This window comes from Protopterus annectens, chromosome 3.part0, assembly GCF_019279795.1.
Source record: "Protopterus annectens isolate FY-2018-M chromosome 3.part0, PAN1.0, whole genome shotgun sequence".
In the NCBI taxonomy this organism is placed as follows: Eukaryota; Metazoa; Chordata; order Ceratodontiformes; family Protopteridae; genus Protopterus; species Protopterus annectens.
The window spans coordinates 1695260407-1695282660 of NC_056731.1; the positions used below are offsets into that span (position 1 = coordinate 1695260407).

General features: G+C 45.5%; 1 protein-coding gene across 1 annotated transcript in view; it reads left to right on the forward strand.

The window, feature by feature from the left end:
- The window catches only part of EMC2 (ER membrane protein complex subunit 2), a 1476345-nt gene that overhangs the window by 110795 nt on the left and 1343296 nt on the right, over positions 1 to 22254 (forward strand). The window contains exon 4 of the mRNA XM_044065735.1: positions 21844 to 21929. Coding sequence (XP_043921670.1) covers positions 21844 to 21929 — 86 coding nt within the window. The remainder of the gene's footprint in view (positions 1 to 21843; positions 21930 to 22254) is intronic.

Genomic DNA, 22254 nt, shown 5'->3' on the forward strand with positions numbered 1-22254 from the left:
TGTGTTGAAGGACAAACACTCTCTGACTAGCATTACAAATGGACTAGGGCACATGGCCATTGTTTGTCACTGTCCACACAAGTTGTGGAATACATTAACAATGTCGGACAATCATGTACTATGCTGTCCATATCTGAACAAAATGCAACATGGTCATATCTGCACAACTGGCCCTCAACCAGTCTGGTGTGCTCACTATAAATATTACAAGCAGTGATAGGACTGAAACCGATTATACTGTCCACCACAGTGAAAGTTCTGCACCAGTACACTATACGACAATACAACTGTTTGGTCAGCAGGAAAGGATGATAACTGTATGCAAACTATCCCATGGCGACCCTGCAGGCACAGCATAATACCTGTTAGGTTCAGACACAAAGCAGTTGGGCAGTAAGAACACAACCTGATGTCCAACACTCAACTGTACATGTGATATATAGATGGCGTCCACACACAAACAGGAATGTGGTGGTCCACAGATCCCAACATAAGGAAAGGTCACACTGGGCATGCTCACACATTTAAATGAGACGTGGCAGTCAAGAAGCCGTACAAACTGCGAACTGGGCATGCTCACACACTTGGGCCATGTCACAGTTCAGCAGTTGCACACACATATCTGGCATTTCTATGTGTTGACACAGGAACCTCCCACAATACAGACATCTGCCCAGTGCACACAGTGAAGTTACAACAGAGGCATAAGTAAAGTACTGGATCCCACTCATATGCAAACATCTCCCACAGTACACACATTGTTTATAGAGATAGGGAAGGCTATGGCAATAAAGACCCACAAACAGTATATGAGCAACAGATACTTGCATCTGACAGGTAAACATATGGCCGTAGAGTGCAATACCTGACTGTTGTCCCTAGGGAATACAGAAGGTTATCCACAGTGTATTTGGCGTCTGCCTCCACAGTACAGTAGGCCACTGTGCCTGTGCAAAGTTAATGCATAGATATGCTCTCCCCTGTACTGATGGATAGTAACAGATGTACATACCTCTTCATCCATAATGATGTCAGCACACTATACATATGTCAGGAGCAGAAATTATACCCAGTAATGTGAATAGCGCGCTCCGCTACTGCGTCTCTAACAAGTGTCATAACATAGTTAGGTAGGGGTTTGAATCCTGCAAGTGCTCAGTGTGTGTGGGGGAGTAGTGTGTGCAATTCCATGTGTATGAGAAATGTCCCTTTTGGCAACTAATACTACACAACACATGCTGCATATTCCACTGTCTAAACACTGATGATGTCAGCACCCTATAAGTACAGCAGGAGAAAGCAATCCCCCCAGTAATGCAAATAGCGCGCTCTGCTACTGCGTCTCTCACAAGTGTCATAACATAGTTAGGTAGGGGTTTGAATCCTGCAAGTGCACAGTGTGTGTGTGAATGTGTGTGGGGGAGTAGTGTGTGCAATTACATGTGTAAGAGAAATGTCCCTTTTGGCAACTATTACTACACAACACATGCTGCAAATTCCAGTGTCTAAACACTGATGATGTCAGCACCCTATAAGTACAGCAGGAGAAAGCAATCCTCCCAGTAATGCAAATAGCGCACACTGCTACTGCGACTCTCACAAGTGATCTAACATAGGTAGGGGTTTGTATCCTACAAACGCCATGTGTATTTTTGTCACACAGTTTGTCCATGTGTGTGGGGTGTTGTTCCCAATATTGCACGACATACATTATATCAGTAATGTCAATGCACACATGATGTATGTATGTGCCACCTACACATATGTACCTGTGAACTACAAGAGTTCACATGTCCGAAGCCTGCCTCATGTGAATACATGGAATATGCATCAGACAACTGTATGACTGTGGTGTTCTGTGCAGGGGCTGCATGTGGTATGTGACTATACAGTGTGGGTTGTAGATGGTGTCATCCCACCAGCGAGGGATACATGACTGGTCTGGAGCATATAGTCCACATGTTGGTGATGAACAGGTGCAGCATGTTGTCACCACTTGTGGGAGTGGTAACAAGTTGTTCCATAGCAATGCAGGGAATGAATGATAAGAACCCTTCAGATAGGGTTTTGCAGCTAGAGTAATGCTCACACTGTTGTGTTTGGGTAGTCGCAGTACAACCATATAATGGTGTGTGTAGAGACCGTCATATTCCCAGTGTTGTCAGGAAGGCCAAGTGGGTTTCCTGGGTATGGGAGTGTGGTGTTTGCCAGGCTATGAACCTGAAGGCAGTCTAACCCACTGTGAGTTGCACATGGAGAGGCTCCGATGCTTTATGCAGTGCCACCAACCTGGGGGTGTGTGTATCTGAGGTGCCTTTGGATACATCCCCCCTGTTCTGGTTTGGTGCATGTGTAGGGGATGACAAGCATGGTATCAGGAATGACCTGGCACTGACGGTGTGCACCTGGGAGCCTTGTACCAGGAGTCTGTTACTGCACGGATATTGCTGTACCCCATGTTAAGGACAGTTTCCACTGCATGCATCTTGAGGTTTACAGTGCTGCTGTTGAGTAGCATTTCTATTAGTGTCCTATCCCGTGTGATACCTGTGTAGGTGGCTATGTAATGTCAGCCTTGCATACAAAGGCACTATGTGTGTAGCAACAGCCTCTGCCAATATACAACGGCCCATGGGTGACAGGTGCAAGCTGTCCCAAGCAAAGCAATGTGGCTTGTCCAGCATGTAATCCCACACTGACAGGCATTGGATCCCCTTTGAATGTCACTGAAACCTACGTTAATTGCAGAAACTGATGATCCTGTCTACATATTGTGGCAGCATTCTTGGTGAGGGTGGGATGCTACTCAAGGCCAGGGTCATACCAGCCTGTGCCACAAGCTCAGAGAGCCCCTCTATGTCCCCTAACATGTAGTCCAGGGAGGTGCGTCAGAGGTCATACATACTGGCACAGACAATGACTGAGTCATACTTTTACATGCCTTGGAGTGACCGGTATGCTTGTGTTATGTGGTGGATCATAGTGCCCGACGGGCAGCTCAGCGTGACCGTCACCTTGTTCAGCCTGGGAGCAGGACCTCAGTGTACGTGACGATAGAGGTACCTCATACAACTGTAGCAGGTGTGTTGTCAAGCCGTATGGCCTGTGACTGTTTGGCACACAGGCTTTGTGAGCTATGTGTTGCATGTGCTCTGCTCTGGCTTAACGTTTGCTTGTGTGTCTGCTTTGCAGGTGTCAGCTGCTCAGGCAGGATGCTATTCTGAGAGTCCAATAATGTACCTGTGTGTTTCTGTGTTTGGATTGCGGTCGTGGCAGGTCTATGGGAGACTGGTACTGTATTCGCTGTAGTATCCCACTCCACCTGATAGGGAATGCCAGTGCTGTGTTAACAGAGTTTAGCCCCCAGTTTGGCTATGTGGTTGCATCTCTCACATGTGTTGTACGTGTATGGGAAGGGAGAGGGTTGTCTGTGTACATGAGGCAGCTGTAACATTGCCACATGACTCACAGATTCACCAACTGGACCTGAGAGTAGATCGACAGGTGACCTTTGCACATGCTACCATAGCATTGTGACTCCCATACTAAGTAACGACACATAGGGCCAATGGGGAACAGGGTACTCAAGGTGACTATGTGAGGGTGTAGTGCTCCTGATTTGTTAGTGCTGGCATATATGAATGCTATCTTGAGCAAATGCGAGGTAAGTCATATGCAATGTGTTACAGGCAAGCTACATGCAAACAGGACAAACAGTGACGTTCTGTCAAGTGACACATGGACATCAGTGCAGTAAGCAATACAGATGTCACTAGGGATCCACAGAGGCACTGTATATCTGCACTGCAGGTGGAATCAGTGTTTCAGGAACATAACAGGCAAACATGCATACAAACAAAGCTACAGTCAGCAGGCCTGTATGTAGACTATGCTACAACAAACAAGGTGTACGACTTCCAGTAGGTAACAGTCAATATATGCAGGCACTATATGCCAGTATCCAGACATTCACAGGTCAGACGGGTTGGGTCCAGCCGCACCCCACACAAGTGTATAGACCACGTACCTTCGTAATGTTGAATAACTGGCCTGATACCCAAGTGCTCATACCTGTAATAATACACATGTCAAATAACAGACACTGAGCCCTCACTCAGCAGTTCCAGACTTAGTATGATGTATGCTACCTGTCCTGGCACCACAGTATCCTTGACATGTATGGACACTCTCCCTCCTGTCATAGTTAGTTCTGTGGTTTGGTGCTGTCATGCATGGTATGAGGTGTGACCTTGTAGTGCTAGTGTGCTCTTGTGAGCTTTGAACCTGTTGTGTAGTACTGCACAGATATCAACATCCTGAAACATCCACATTGCAGAGTCATGTGTGGACAGCATGCAACTCGCAGTTGACATGACCATCATTGAGTATCAATATGTACATTGTTGTATCCCCTGTGCTACCTATGTAGGTGGCCATCCCTTGACAGCCTCACCACCAGTATGCAAAGATGTGCAGACAGAACACTGTGGTAATTGCTATGGGTGTACAAAACAATACAATGACATTCATACTGTAACTGCATCAGGCATGCTGGTATATACCCACAATGATATCATTACACTGTACTGTTGTCAACATCATACTATTACAATACGTCTATGTAGTCACCCTGTGCATCAGCACCATGTTAACCTGTTCCTGCACCGATTTTACAGATTGCAGGAGGTGGCACAGTTTCATCATATGCACAGGGTGTGTACCTGGTATGCCTGAGTCTGCCACTGATACAACCAATTGACATGTCTGTGTGTGTGTGTGTGTGTGTGTTGGTGAGGGACAGCAGTACAAGATGGGGCAATGTTGATGCAGTGTGTGCGTATGCGGTAGCCCTAGGTGTTATCACTTTGCATGTGTGTATGAATGCACACAGTCCCACCTCATGGCTGCCATATACAGGTGTTTGTGGACAGCCACAGACTGTACCTGCCAGGTCATACAGATCACTGTCTGTGGCCACGGACACGGTACCTGTGCCTGGCAGGTGTGCTACGGACCATATCAGGTACTAAGCCAGACTGGGTACTGTCATCAGAAGCAGGTGGTTGGTGACTGGAGACAGGTCCCTGTTGGGACTGTCCAGCGCCACGTGCACATGGTCTCCTGGGGCAGTCTGATGACAGCACAGACCCAGCATTGCTGGGGCTGCTGCTGGCACTATGTGAGCAGCCGTGGGCCTGTTGTTGTCCGCGACGGCTGCCAGCTGCTGCTGTTGCTGGCATACGGCCACGTCGATGCCTCAACTGTCCACCATTGCCCTGGCTTATGGACATGTAGTTGTGGAACAGATCTAATGTGTCTCCCCCAACGTCTGTCAATGACCTCGGTGAAGTTACGGATGGCAGCCGCAACATCACGCATACTGTCACTCATGGCTGTGTGACATGCTCTCAGCTCCCTCAGACCCTGTCTGGTGTACCGTTCCATACGTGACTGTGCTTGCATTACAGCCCGAAACATAGCTGTGGGCACGTCTGACAGGGGCGGTACGCCCACGGATGCTCCCATGAGAACCCCTGGACGTCTGCCTGTGTGGTGCCATGTCAGGACCCTGGCCATGGCTGCTGTGTGGGGATGCATGTGCCACCCGTACCACATTACCCTGGTCAATGCCCACTGTATCCTGTACATCACCTAGGGACATTGGTGACCAAGGATCTATTGGCAGGATGACTGTGCGCATTGATGGGGTCGACAGCTGTGTAGTGTCAATTGGCTGACCAGTGACGGACCCTGGCACACCTACCCGTGCCATTACACAGGTATCATCATTATCACTATCCACAGCAGCTGATTCAGGTTCCCTGCTGCACAACACCAGAGCAGCACCAGAACCTGTGGGAGTAAGACAGGAAACACAGTTTACAATGTGTACACAATGTCACCACTGATACACACATGGGCACATGCACACATGCGCACATGGGCACATGCACACATGCGCACATGGGCACATGGGCACATGCACACATGGGCACATGGGCACATGCACACATGGGCACATGCACACACCTCAGTATATGAGATATCAACCCACAGACACAAACACACCTGCAATCAAACACATAGCACTACTGCTTCAGCCTATTACTATTAGTATCAAGAGTATTGAAGGTAATGGTATTACACACTCACCAACATGGATAGGCTGCCTTGCTGTTACACCCGAGGGACCTGCAGAAAAGAGACATTTATTGTCAGTGGGACAACTGTGCCATTGATACTGTGGGCATGATACAGTTCAGTAGTGCAACAGTTAGCTTCCACAGGTGTACTGCAGATATTGAGGATATCACTCTTGCACAATAATTACCAAGATTACAGATACAAAACAAGGTCACACCTCACACATGCATAACCTAACAGTGTATAGAACGGTCAACTATACACATGGCATGTTACCTGCACACTCCGTGTCCTGCTGCTGTGTGGCTCCAGCCTCCATCATTACACATGTATGCTGCTGCTGTTGCTGTTGGGCTGGAGCCACAACACTTAGGAGTAGTCCCTCCAGTCTGGTGAGTGGGGGATGTCTAGACACCCCACCACCTGTGGCAAGCTGCTGCATGTGGATATCCGACGCACGCTGATGGACATTTCTAATTAAATCACTGCAGTGATGGTGTACCTGCTCATATGTCCGGTTATGTGTGCCTATGTCATTTACCCGATGGACCAGGTCTTGCCACAGTGCAGCCCTCTCCTGCTGGTTCTGGCTGGTGCGGTAAAAGAGTACAGCGAAATCCCGCACCAGGCTCTGGTGTATCTCCCTCCTCCTCTGCAGCGGAGTAGACAGGGTTCCGCTGGTGAACCATAGCCCTGAAAAGGAGAAGGAAAATATGTCAGCAATATCTGTCAGCAAACTGTGGCACACATAATACACATAATACTCGACTGCAGTGATATAACTTAAACACCATATATAGCATCTGTCTGTCTATTGGGGGATACACATGTAAATGACCAGATATCAGTGCTCATCCAACAACTGTGCAGCAGTACCTGGCACACTCCATACGACAGACTAGTATACTGCAGCAGTCAACACACTGTTTCAGGTACAATACACAACCTCACACTGGGGGTTTGTATCAAGGTACTGTATGGGGAACATTATCAGCCCATGCACTGCACACAATGCACGTTACATATTTCACTGGTAATGCACACTACTCTTACTTGCCATAACCCTACCTGCACCACAGTGACATACAGGGTAACACAGCACAACATATGGCAATGTAGTATGTGTTGATCGCAATACCTCACACACCTGTCTCTGGCCTCACACCAAGGACACACACTACCATGACAGACAGACAGTCATGGTGAGCAATCACACCAGTCCACAACATGCACCCAGTCACTAGCACACTCATTCCACCTCACATATTTTGTTTGCATTGTGTTCATGGGTGTGCATTGTGTCTTAGGTAGGTAGTTTGCTTTTGGCCCTGGGCCTACAGCAGCATACTGTTATGCTACCCTGCCCCTTGTGACACATGTGTTATGATCGTACCTGCTCCTTACAAACAGTTACACAGGGTGACTCATATGGCATATTACCTATCTGCATAACATTCAGCAGGGGTATGTCTGACATCTACTCATGGGGAGCCTTGCTTCTTAATTCAGTGTGGTCTACTACAGGGTATGTCGTATCTGTGGGTAGGGTCCTGTACCTCCACCATGTGCTCTATACTGCAGTGGCAAGGACGACAGACATGGGTAATTTGTGTTGTGGATGTTGGAGGTGTTACCATGGTTGTTAGACAACTGTCATGGGTGTGACCGAACTATGTATATCCAGCAGTGGTAACCTCTATGTAGGTAGTCTGTGTGCGCTCTGTGGTCTTGTCAGTCACTCTGCATAGGTATTGTGTTTGAGTGCATTGACACAGTTACTTGCATATGTCTGTGTCCTTCTCCATATCTGTAGCTGTCTTGGGAGGTACATACCGTGTAGGACATTGTGGGGTGTGGAGGGGTACAGTGACCTACATGTCCATAGCTGACACAGCATGTCCGCTGACACATTCCATGTACAGGTATTACAGGACTAGTGTGCCACTGTGTATATCAATGTGGAGCCTATTGTACACTTGTTGCCCCTGTTCCCCCCTGACACATGCAGTGGTTGGCAGGCATGCACATATGTGGTGGTTACTGGTGTCAGTGTTTTTGAATGGGGTATGGTACTCCAGTATCCACACTGGTGTTCACTCCATGCCTTTGACACCAGGCACCTGTTGCAAGACATCTGCACACATGTGCCTCACACAGTACATATATATATATATATATATATATATATATATATATATATATATATATATTTATATCTGTATATAGATATATATATGTTTGTATATATGTATATAAAATATGTATATATAGATGTAGATATATACATATAGATGTGGGGAGAGAGGGGGAGAGAGTGAGAGAGAGACACAAGGAGAGTGAGATAGTCATATACAGACATATCTGTTGTCAGCCAGATCTGTCTGTATATGTATATGTCTCTACATATATCTATATATGTATGTGTGTATTCCATATATCTGTACGTACATATTCTACCAATCTCGATGTCTGTGCAGTAAGTGAGAACCTGATTCAAGACTCCTGAGAGCACACCAGCGTTACCAGGCTATACCCCGTATCATGCTTTTTGGTCCCAGGACTCGGGACAAAACAAAAAGGGAGAGGGTGTGTCCATATTCATGAAGGACACCCACACGTCCAGGTTAGTGGCAACACATGAAGCATCACAGACCATCCAGGTGCAGATAACAGTAGGCAAACCTGCTATACAACTAGTAGCATGTTCCAGACCACCCTCCCAATCTCAGGAACCACAGTCAGCCTTCCTGAAGACATTGGAGGATATGAATGTCCCACCACACACCATCATACTGGGAGACTTCAACTACCCTAACATACACTGGGTGCATTATTCTACCCCAAACACCCTAGGCCAAAGGTTCCCGGAATTCACTAAGTCAAATGCATTGGAACAGCTAGTCACCTCTCCCACAAGGGGAGATAATATACTAGACCTGATCATCACAAACATGGGGACAATGTGCTACACACCGGAAGTATACCCCTCACTAGTCACATCTGACCACAGACTAATCCACCTGGATATACATATCCCACCTCCCCCACAACACAAAAGACTACAGTGGGAAACCTCTCACATGCCGACTTTACACTTCTTATAACTGAGTTGGTATCCTTAATGCCCACTGGGCCAGTGGAAACCACTTCCCACAATGCAGACACCTTCACATATGCTTTCTACGGACATCTCCAAGAATGCATGGATCATGCAATCCCAAATAAAACCAAGACCCTCTCCACCAAGGGCAGGCATCCTGTCTGGTGGACCCCAGCATTGAACAAATTGTATAACAACAGAAGGTAGCTACTGCACGGCAGAGCAGAATTCCATAGAGCTAAGGCATCTCTGATCAGCAGTAGTAGAAAGATACGTTTTGTCGTACAAACATGCAAGGCCAACAATGAGAAGGGACATCGCTATGGACACTACAGATAATCACAAGGCCTTCTTCTGCTATGTTACACTCCTGGGTGGGAACCCTCAGATATGTTCAGAGTTAGTTCACAGTGACAAACGCTACACTGAACACACAGATAATGCCAACATTTTGGCAGACAGGTTCAGTGCAGATTTCTCCCCTCCCTCACCCACACATGAGGAATTACTTATCCCAGCTGACTGTAACCTCCCTGTCATCTTAGATGTCCAGCTGGGAACCACCCTCAGCAAAGCTGTAAACACAGCATCAATGGGACCTGATGGTATTGCAGGTTGCATGCTATGTGAACTCCAAGAGGAGCTACACACGCACATTAAATGCTATTCAGCTGTAGCCTTACTACAGCATATGTACCTGGACACTGGCATACAGCAACAGTAGTCCCACTCCACACAGGAGGCACCTCTACAGACCCTGGTAACTACCGCCCCATAAGCTTAACCAGCCTGGTCTGCAATGCTATGGAAAGGATCATTATGGAACTCATACACAGAGACATTGGGGACATAGACACTTGATGCCACCCGGTTTGGCTTTGTAGAGGGCAGATCCTGCCTTATGAACCTGGTTGACCTTTTCAAATCAGTCACTAGAGCCTTTGACGAGGGCACAGCGGTCCATACAGCCTACCTGGACTTGCCTACGGCTTTCGACACAATACCGCACTCTGGCATCATAGACATGATCAACAGCTGAAATGTAAATCCATATGTCACAAGATGGGTTGCAAACCGGCTAACGGATAGAAACCCTACAGTCAAACTCACTGGTGCCATGTCAGACTCAGAGCCAGTCACAAGTGGTGTCCCACAGGGCTCTGTCCCGGGTGTTCGGCATATAATTCTCAGATGTGGAAGCAGACATGGGGGGGTAGTGGCTGACAGTGTTCAAAGATGACTGCATACTAGGTGCCATAGTCGATACACCAGCTGACACATACATCCGACTGACAGACCTCACGGACACCAACAACTGGTGCCGGAGTCATGGCCTTAAACTGCATGCCACGTAATGTATACTCATACCCTTTTGGACGGACAAGGTACCCACATATTATCACATGGACAGTAACCCACTTGAGTACAGACAAAGTAATCGGAGACCTGGTGACACTGATCGATACTGACCTCTCATTTGACACCCACGTTGCCAAAGTGGTTGGATAGACTTCCTACCTTGCCCACCTTATCATGAAGGGATTCACATCCAGATTAAAAGGGGTCATTGTATCCCTATACTCCTCCCATATCAGGCCCATGACTGTGTATTATGCCCCATTGGTATGTACCTCACCTGGCACTTGCAACAGCTAGGGGGACCCCATAAGTACATCACCAGGAGGATCAAGGGTCTCCAACAACTTTCATATGCTACCAGACTAACGTAACTCGTGTTCTTTTCCATAGCATACTGCCTATGTAGGGGTGATCTGTGCCTGATGTACAAGGCCGTGTCCAATCAGGTATTGATGGACATGTTCCACCTCATACAATCCAAATCCATCAGAACCACAACAGCTACAGATTTAAACCTCAGCACACATATGAATAGGACATACTGTAGGGACAGATCCATCACTAAGAGGCTTCCCATATTGTGGAACAGGATCCCAGTTCATGTTAGGCAGAGACCCTCACTGACACTCTTCATGTGAATTCTTGACAAGTGGATGGGAGATCATAGGTTTACAGCAGGGGTCATCTCTGTGTCACTACTAGACAGAGGCACAGTAAACTAATGCTATTATGTAGGGGGGTCTTCACTGTGTCACTACTATACAGTGGAGCAAGTTTATAAATCTATTCTATACACTGTCTGCAGATAGCCTAGTACTAAACTATGACACTGTGAAACTATATATGTCTATGTATTTCTACATCCCTCTCTATCTATGTATACACATATGCATATTTTATATATATATATATATATATATATATATATATATATATATATATATATATACATACATATCTCGATATACATATATACACATGTTATATATATATATATACTCCTTTTAGTTCCACATATGTATACACACAGTAACGTACTGCTGAACATCCATTACTGTACAACCTACTTGTACATTGCACTACAACCTACATTGCTATGTGCACATAGCTACCTTCACATACATATGTATGTAGAGCCTTCAGTGACAGTTGCAGTATGTCCCCGGCCCTATGCACATCTTCATATACATAGATACAGACCAATAACACATCTGGAGGGTTCACAGTATGTAGACTATTTATAGTAGTACTTTACATTACCTGTGTTTATTGCAGCTGTTTGCGTAGGCTTGCAGTTACTTGGCCTGCTGTCAGCCTCTTTGTTTTGTTGTTACAGGTTTTTTTTTTTTTCTCTTTCTCTCTCTCTTTCTTTCTTTCTCTCTCTCTCTCTCTCTACCTCCAGCGGGTGCAATGAAAGTATTGCATGTGTGGACTGGGAGTACAGGATGCTTTTGTAGGTATCTGCACATGTCCATGTGATGGCCTCTGCACCAATTGTTAGCCAGCATTTACTAATTGCATGCAGCCTGTTGTGTAGTGATTGCAGTTCTCACTGTGATTACAGGACTGTGCTATAAAAAGGTCTGTTAGGTAGGTGTAGCCCTTTCAGATTATCAGGGTGGGGACCATGCTGGTTTGCTGTGGACACTGTTCTGTGAGTGTAAGGGTTGGTATGTCTCTCATATTTCAGGCTGTGTTGTAGACACTGCAATGCATGTTGTTCTGTAAGCTGCGTATTCCTTCCTCCAGTGTCCTCTTCTCTGTGTGTATGTAAACTGACACCTACGACTAGTAATACTGTGTATATGGGTGTGTGTGCTTTCCTGTGGGGATTGTGGTGTAATTGGTATATAGCAGTGGCTCTTGCAATCTGTTGCTATGGCTTCAATATTTGGCCTTTACATTCACTCATTGTATGCCTGCTAGGTGTCTTTCCTGTAATGTGTTGCTATGGCTTTCCTATTTTCCATTTACATTCATAGCTTGTAATGCTTGCTAAATCTGTTTGGGCAGCAATTCCCTATGTGTTTGTTGTGGTAGGGTGTTACTGCATGTAGTGTGGTCTGGCCATGGTGTGGGCCTTGACACTTACAAGGGTATTTGATCATGCTGCTGAGCAGGCCTCAGATACTCTCCGGTGCATCTTTTATCAGCCTCATGGAATGGTACATAGCAGTGGGATATTCCAATGACATATTCTGATATTCTGCAGTTGTGACTGTGGGTTATTTCAAGCATATGTATTAGTACACCATTTGTGACATGCAGGTGGTGCATACCTTCAGTCAGTCATAGTTACCATTGCATGTGTAGTTACACCTTTCTGCCTACTGTTAGTACATTTGACAGGGTGTCAGTGGGGCACAGTTGACATTTTTCACATCAGGGACATCCCTGTAACTCAGTCACAGTTGCTATGTCTGATCTCTTAACTATTCAACTATGGCAGTGTTTATCCTGCTCTGAGTATGTGTGTGGCTTGCCAGATGCTACTGTGACATTATTACCTAGTAGCTACCAACTAGCATGACTGTTTCTCAGCACACAGTACTATTTTACAAATCCACTAGACTTGACAGTAAATATACATGACATGCTTTGTGTACTAGACTTGCTATATTCCCTTTACATTAATTCCTACTATTTTATGATATATTTCTTTCAGCACAATGTTCTTGTATAGCAGTCATGCAGACTACTGTTTCCAAGGTCCTGGGTTCGAGACTGTGGGAGGTATTTTATTTTGCTGCTGAGAAAACTACAGGCCTTGTCATTCAGAGTGACTAAGGCACTTTTAAGCAGTTGTAAGCGGGTTAGCGCTGGTTTGCGCAGAGGTCACGCATGCGCACTGCCGCTTAGCTTCGCGCACAGAAGCGCACACCCGCTTACTACTGCTTAAAAGTGCTTACTCAAGACACCAGCTTATTTTCTTTTAAAGAAAAGAAAATGGGGAGATAGGAAAGTGGTGAAAAAGGGGGCACAAAGAGGGTAGGACAGTAAGAAAACAAGCTCGGGTTTTGCAGGAGGGATGTAGGAAAGGCCCATAGCTGCCCATTTCTTCGTCAGCAACAGCTGTGCATATGTTTGTAATCTGGTGTGAAATTTGAAACCGTCCACCCCTGAGAGAGGTGTGAGGACAACAATAATATTTGTTGTACAGCGAATTGTAATTGCCAGTTTACATGTCCAGCAGACATGTGTGCAAAATGGGCAGCTATGTATGGGGCATAATTTTTTTGTGGGTACAGAGTGCCCTTTTTTTTTTCAGGTGAGAGTGGTATGTCAGGTACAGAAAGTCGGTATAGCTGGGGAGGTAGGTAGGGGAGGTTAACAGACAAGACGCATACAGGGGTGGTGTATGACATGTGGGGGGGTTACACAATTGACGGGGACGGATGTTTGGATATCTCTAGCCCATGAGCCCACAGATGGCAACAGTGGAACTGAGATCCCCACCCATGGGCAGTTGCCACTGTGCCTTCACTGCCCAGGACGGGGCTGTGCTGGGGGCTGTGTAGGCCGGGCAGCAGGCACGCCCGTGAGTTGTGCCACCCGTGCCTCAAGCTGGCGTAGTGGCCCAAGCACAGAGTGCCGGATCTCCCTACGCACCACAGTCCGGACACTACGGAGGGTGAGTGGATGTTCCCCTCCGGCCACGCTTGCAGAGGGGGGACGAGCCCCATCCCCTGCAGCGCTTCCACCCGCAGGTGACACAGGGCCACCGGAGGAGGGTCCGGCCTGGGCACTACTGCCAGGTGCACTCGCCAGCTGAGGTGGGAGAGGTGGGTCCGCTGGAACCCGCCTTCCCTGTCGTCCTAGGTTTTGCATTATTTAGTGACAGTTTGGGTTAGTAACGTGCAATACCATTCACAATTAGTTGTAACAGCATGCATTAGTATTCCCATTAACCAAACACCCATAAATTCAAGCCGTTGAACAGCAAGCATAACACATGCATAATTTGAACAACAGTACACATTCCAACAACATGCAGGGTTGAGTGATGGCAACAGGCCATCAGGTTTGGATGTATGAACAGGGCACATGCATCAACGTACATGCAAATATGTATGAACCAACAGGACAATTGTCCAGGGGTGTTAATTGTGAATACACATACTCATTTCACGTGGAATGGATTATTTGTGGTTATAGGGTAGGGTGAAGAAATATTTCATTAACAACTTCAAATACTTATACATATGCTGTACATTTCTACTAGCTGCAGATATATACACACTACAGGTCTGTCTAAAGTTTCCTATGTGACAACTTATTCATGTTGGTGATAGGAATGTTACTGCTACATCAATATACATTTCATTTTTATTCATACACATTCATATCTGGCTCTGTTCAGCTACATCATCCTGCTACATTTGCTTTATATGGCTATAGACAACTGTGGATGTTTGGTATTTCATACAACCATACTATCTGCATATTGCAAACTGAGAGCAACATATCCAGATTTTGGGACACACATTCCAGCTTCAGTACTTTTTCAACACATGTTGCTGTTTGGTTCTGCCTGTCACATTCATTTCATTCTGTACTGACTGCAGTATACTTTATTCAGGAGTTATTACTACTTTATTGGTGGATTCATACCTCTTTCTCACACTCTCTCACTTGTTTTATTTTTACAATTCAGGATGGTACTTAATTCTAGGCTTTATTGACATGTTTTACTTTTAGTTATAACAATCCTTTCCAACAGTCTCACTTGTGTCATGTTTCAGAATTTAAACAGGGATATATTTCACACGTGTTTTACTCAGCTTCTGTAGCTGTACTTTTCAGCCTGCTGCAGGTTATGTACTATTATATTACAGGTGGAACATCTTTATTTCAGACTTGTTTCATTTTTATTTTTGGATTACAGGCTGCATCACACTTTTGTAATCAAACAATACTTGCAAACTCTCAATACTTGCAAACTCTCTTGCACTGTTACTTGCACTTTTTATTAATAAGTGACTACACTGCACTCTTTTGCAAGCTGTCATACTTATATTTTTTTACAGTTACAGGGAGAGAATTACTGACCTGCCTGGTGGCGCAACCGCACCAGCCTATCGGCATAGGCTCGACGGTTCGCAGAACGGACACCTGCAGCTGCAATATAAATGAAGTAATATTGGAATACACATCTCCATAATATCAGCTAGGTTAATTTCTTACATAAATAATTACATGTAACTTACTCAGTAGTGGGGCGTTGGGCATTTGCCGGGCCTCCTGGATCCAACGGTTCAGTTGGTCCTGCTTCCGTCTTTTCAGGTCCGCATGGTGGTGACGGACCTGTTCACCAGTCCTTGGTATTCCTGTGGCACTGGTGAGATCATGTGCCAACCGGTCCCACGCCTCAGCCCTATATGCTCCCCACAGGACCTGGTCCTGCATGAGTTGGGCCTCATGATCATGGACGAGGAGCTAAACCATATATTTGGACTCCTCAACGCCCCACCTCTGTGCTCGGAAGCAACTACCCTCTCCTACACCTGCCATCCTGACTGCAAGTCGATTCCACAATCGGTTATGCTGTGTATTCCTGCCTATGGGGCTTATATATGCCGTTTTTCCCGCACTTATCTGTGATTGGCCATTTTGGAATTGTATCAGCTTCACAAAACCTGCTTTGTCATGCTCCTCTTTCCATTCATTCCTATATATATGCTATTACTGCATTTCTAAGAGCAACTGTCATGGCTTAGTGGTTCAGTACTTTGACTGTGGTGCATGGTATCCTGAGTTCGAGCCTGGCCATTGCTTTTTATATTTTATGACTGTCTACACAGGCTAGGAGGTGTGTCTGTGTAAAGGCAGTTTTGATACAGCTTGCTCAACGTTGCCTGTCGGTTAGCTTGTTGGCGCGGTGCGCAGCTCCGCGCAAATGGGTCACGCTGGCTTACGCGCCGTTTGGCTGTCAGCATGCATATTACGCTCAGCTCAGCTACAGGCACACAGTTTCAGCGTGTTGGTATTCTGCTCAACCCCGGCCACTCCTTCTACACCTGTTAAACCACTACTCACCTACGGGCACTCATTTTACACCTATTAAAACACTGCTCACCTATGGGCAGATATACTCAACTTGTTAGAGTGTAGCTCAGCTATAGGCACATCTGACATTTTTTTTTTTTATTATCTCACATTTCTTCAAAATACATGGCCCATTTCATTACATTTTACATAAAATATAATTTTATATATGTACATATATGTCAGGGAATTGTTTTGTGCTTATTTCACTAAAAATAAAAATTGATGTTGTGGGGGCTCGAACCATGACTGCCTCCTCTTCAGCCGACGTCTCTACCGCTACGCTATTGCTTCTTGGCTTACTTTGCATATTTAGTTCTTATATGCTTTTCCACTGACTGCTAACTGTGGCTAAGCACCGGGCACGCCCGCGTAAAGAGCGCACTCACGGGCAAACATCTTTAAAACTTATAAAAAAAAATAACATGTTCATTTTTACATTTTATGTTCATAGTCTGTGGGGGCATGTGTTGTGTTGTATTTATTCACATTTACACGGACTCTGTCGTGGGGGTTTACTTTCGGGACTTTTACTCTTCTGGGGGCGTGTCTGTTTGCAGGGCTCGCCCTATGGACACGCCCCCTACTGTCTTACACGGACCGTGTTAACCTTAGGTGTGATTCAGCATGCCCTCATGCATATGCATGGCATGCTGACGTCACACCGTTTAACTGCAGCCACCGTGTAAGCCTTGTAACTCTTACACGGAGGCTTCGTGAATCCTGCCCTTGGTCCTTTCCAGCCCCTTCCAGGTCTTCTCAAGCCAAACCCAGACACAGCAAAAACCCCAGGTTTCATCCCAGGGGACTCTCAGAACTAAGCAATGGGGAGGGCCTCCACTTCCAAGTCTGGGAATAATAAGACTGCCCCCCCCCCACTCCATGGTAAACTGTCTCAATGACTTCCTTTTAAAATTTCCAAGCACTTCTCAACTGACTGCCCCTTTGGGGGGAAATATTGCTCTTCATGCAAAGAATTGGGAACTCATTACCCAGGAGAAATGGGTTTAAAAAATATAGTGTCCCAGGGATACAGATTTCACTTCCACACATTGCCAACACCAAGTGGGTGGCTGGACCTACCCCCAAATCAATGGGCAGAGGCCCAGAAACAAGTACTTTCTCTCTTAAGCATGGGGGCTATTCAACTGGTACCAGATGAGGAAAAGGGACAAGGTTTCTACTTGAGACTTTTCCTGGTACCCAGAAAACACAAGTCATGGCATCCTATCCTGGACCTGTTTACTCTAAACACCTTTTTGGAAATCCCAAAATTCAAGATGCTGACTCTTCACCAGTTACTTTCTATGCTAGGCAAAGATGCCTGGTTGGCAACACTAGATTTAAAAGAAGTATACCTGCACATCCCAATCAGGGAATCTTGCTGAAGATACCTATGCTTCAAAGCAGGCTACACACACTATCAGTTCTCTGCACGGCCCTTTGGCTTATCTACTGCACCCAGTGTATTCACAAAGTGCCTAGCTCCAGTTATTGCATTTTGCAGGCAATGAAATATTCAAATATACCCATACCTGGACGATTGTCTAATTCAGGCAGAAAGCCAGGACATACTTTTGAATCATCTGGCCTTTGTAAAAAGGGTTCTAACTTGTCTGGGGTACACCATAAACGAAAAGAAATCACACCTGGTACCCTATCAACAAATTATATTCCTGGGAGCAAGCTTGAATACAACTTCCCGGATGGCTTACCTCATGCCAGAAAAGCAAATTCATTTGACAACCTACTTCAAACAAGTGACCACAAAAATCTTGCTATCTGCAAGACAAATACTGCAAGCCTTGGTGTTCATGGTCTCCTGCATTCTTCTAATTCCATATGCAAGACTGCATATGAGGAAACTACAGTGGTATCTAAAAAGCCTATGGTGTCAACATTCTCACGACCTAGAAACAATGATTCCTATCATACCTTGCCTATGCCTAGAGTTCCTTTGGTGGGCAGAGGCCAGCCACCAAAACAAGGGACTACCTTTCACACCAGCCCTGCTGCTCAAACCCTAACAACAGATGCATCAGACTATGCATGGGGGGCTCACCTGGCAGGTTAGTGTATTCAGGGCAAATGGAACCCAAGTCAAATGCACCTGCATATCAATCAAAAAGAAATGTTAGCTGTACAGAATGATCTGACAGCCTTCAAGGACCACATTTTTCCAGGACAACTAATGGTAAAGATGGACAGTACCACTGTTATGTGGTACATAAACAAGTAGGGGGGTACACATTCTTACCCCCTCTGCAGACTAGCCATGGCATTGTGGAACACAGCCTTGCGCTACCAAGTGCACCTACAAGCTGAATTCCTGCCAGGAAAATTAAATACACTGGCAGACAGACTAAACAGAAACCTCATGGACCCACACGAGTGGAAACTGGAACCAAGGATTTTCAACATGTTGACAAACAAATGGGGGAGCCCAGATATAAATCTGTTTGCCTCTCCACAGAACTACCAATTGGACAAATTTTGCACAAGGACTCCCCACAAACAAGCCTGGAAAGTGGATGCTCTGTCCTTCAGCTGGAAGAACCTATCGGTCTATGCCTTCCCCCCTCTGCCTCTGCTGTCCAAACTACTACTAAAAATCAAACAGGACAAACCAAGGATGACTTTGATTGCTCCAGTCTGGCCGTGCCAACATTGGTACCCCCTCTTGCGCAGTGTGTCGCTGTTATCTCCATGGCACCTGCCTCAGACTCCTTCCCTGCTGTCTCAGCAGGAGAACCAGATTCTGCACCCTCAGCTTCCAACACTGAACCTTGCAGCCTGGCTAATTACTTAATCTCTCCTTTACCATCCCTCAGCAAACCTGTGATAGATGTCATTTTAGAGGCAAGGAGGCCTAGTACTAGAAAATCTTTTGCTGAAAAATGGAAAAGATTCTGTGCCTGGAACCAGTCTCAAGGCATGAGCACAGCAGTGCCCAATTTACCTCAGATTTTACAATACTTAACTGAGATGCTTCACAAGGGCCTGTCTTTTTCCTCCATTAAAATCCACGCCTCAGCCATTTCAGCTCATTATAACACAGAACCTCCCCTCTTCTCTCATCCAGTGGTTAAGCAGTTCGTCAGAGGGGCCAAAAATTTGAGACCACCCAGGAGAGCTGCAACCCCAGCCTGGGACCTTAACTTTGTCTTGGAGAAACTCACTCTACCTCCTTTGGAGCCAGCTGCTACTGCAGACTTAAAATTTCTTTCTTGAAAAACTGATTTCCTTTTAGCAATCACTTCAGCTAGAAGGGTATCTGAATGGCCCTTATAGCAGTGGAGCTTTTCATCATCTTTCATGCGGACAGGGTGTCCCTCAGAACCAATCCATCCTTCATGCCCAAGGTGGTATCCAGTGTGGCTCTTAATCAGTCCATTCATTTGCCAACCTTCTTTCCCAATCCACAGAATAAAGGGGAACGGATACTGCATTCCTTAGATGTGCACAGACAACTGGGATTCTACTTGGACAGGACTAAACCTCAAAGGAAATCTGAACTGCTGGTGGCATTTGCTGCAGGGGCAGAGGGGAAGGCTATTTCAAAGCAAACCATTTCTAAATTGATAAGCCATTGCATTCATTTCTGCTATAAGCACCATGGAAAACCTATCCCCCAGGGGATCAGACCTCACTCCACCAGGGCTGCATCTACCTCTACAGGCTTTCTCAGAGGCGTCCCTACCAGGGACATCCTAGAAGCTGCTACCTGGAGTTCTGTACATACTTTCACCAAGCATTATCATTTGCCAATTTTCTCTAAATCCAGAGCGGGCTTTGCCACTGCAGTCTTGCAGGGCCTTATAGCTGGCCCGAATGCTGTCTAAATTCCTCCTCCCAACCATAGCTTTGGGAATCTACCCAAATGTAATGACTGCAACAGTGAAACACGAAGAACATAGTACAGTTGTGTACACTTACCATAAATGTAGATATTCGAGTGTATTCACTGTTGCAGTCCTGGTTACCCTCCCTCCAGCCTCCTAACTTCTTTTGGCTATACCTCTACTTTCCTTTACTATGCTTAAAAGCCTTTTTGGTGTATTTGCTTTTTTGTTGGAGGTATGTTTTTGTGCTTTTATGTTTAATTGCTTTCCATTGGGGAGCACCTAACATCTGGGGCAAGAAAATCTGATGTAATGGCGTCTGCTGCATGTTTTATACCCCTGACGACCTGCCGTCATGGAAGAAGGGACAGCAACCGACGCAGGACCCAAGACTTTGTTAATCAGGCCGACTGAGGGCTTACCTGCAAGCAAATAAACCCAAATGTAATGACTGCAACAGTGAATACACTCGAACATCTACATTTATGGTAAGTGTACACAACTGTACTTTTGCAGCTCTGGGGTGGCACTGCTTGTCACTGTGTAAACCAGTTGCCCTGTGTGGAACTAAGTACTGGTGACATTTTAAGGGTGCATTTGCAGGAAAAAATGTCAGCTCAAGGTGCCTGTGTCTATATAGGGCACTGCCAAACACTTGAGGGGGAAACTGCTATAGTACACCCTGATGATCTATGGATGAACTGTTTAGGGAGATATTCTGAAGTTGGGTTTGAGAGTAGCTAATCAGGCAGCACTTACTGAAAATAAAGAATTAGCTTTGTTAAGAGTGATGAATAATGAACATTCACCTAATTCACTACTACTTGGCTACTGCTAGTTCTGGTCTCACCACAGCTTCACGCTGCTGGCATACAGCTCCCCTTTGCTTCTTCTCTCTCCAGAAGCAAAATAGTAGCATAAATTCCAAGATGAGAAGCTGGTCAGGCTCATTGGTGATCAGAAGTGTTGTCCCAAATGATACAGGGGTGGGAGTCTGGTAGATGTCTTGAATAGCAAACAGAACATTCAGGAAGGCCCCACACAGATACTCACTGCCCAATTAGAGACAGTCAGGAATTAATGTCCTTTGCTCCTTCTCTCACCAGGAGCAAAACAGTTACATAAATTCCAAGCTGGCACCTATGAAGCAGGTGAAAGGCTTTCTGGTGATCGGCAGCTGTCAGGAAGTAATGTCAGACACGCAGATAAACCTCAGTCTTGAGATTTTGAAATACTTGTGCTCTTTAAATTTATCAGCTTTGGTAAATATGTAAGTAATGTCTGTGTTTGAAGCATAGAGAAAATACACATATATATATATATATATTTATATATATTTTTTTTCATTTGCAGTTCTGTGTTGAAAAGCTGAGGAGGCATTTCCCAGACAGCCACAGGGTGAAGAGATTGTATGGCATGATACTTGAAGCAATGGAGAGGTATAGTTGTTCTTGTCAAAAACTAGTTTTACTTGTAAAGGTATCTGTTGACGTAATAGTTAACAAAAATGTACTAATGGTTACTTTTTTCATTAGTTAAATATAACACATACTTGTCTGAAAAAAATTGATACATTACTTCTTTAAGCATTTGATTGCAAAGGGAGGAAAAGTATATGTTCCTCCTTATTAGTGTGGCAGTATTCTTTACAGTAGGGATCCCCTGCCAATGGGATCCTGATATCTGGCCAGTATACCAAAGCCTTTAGGTTGTAATAGGTAAACCGAACATACCACGCATGGCCTAGGGCATAAAGGTGATGTA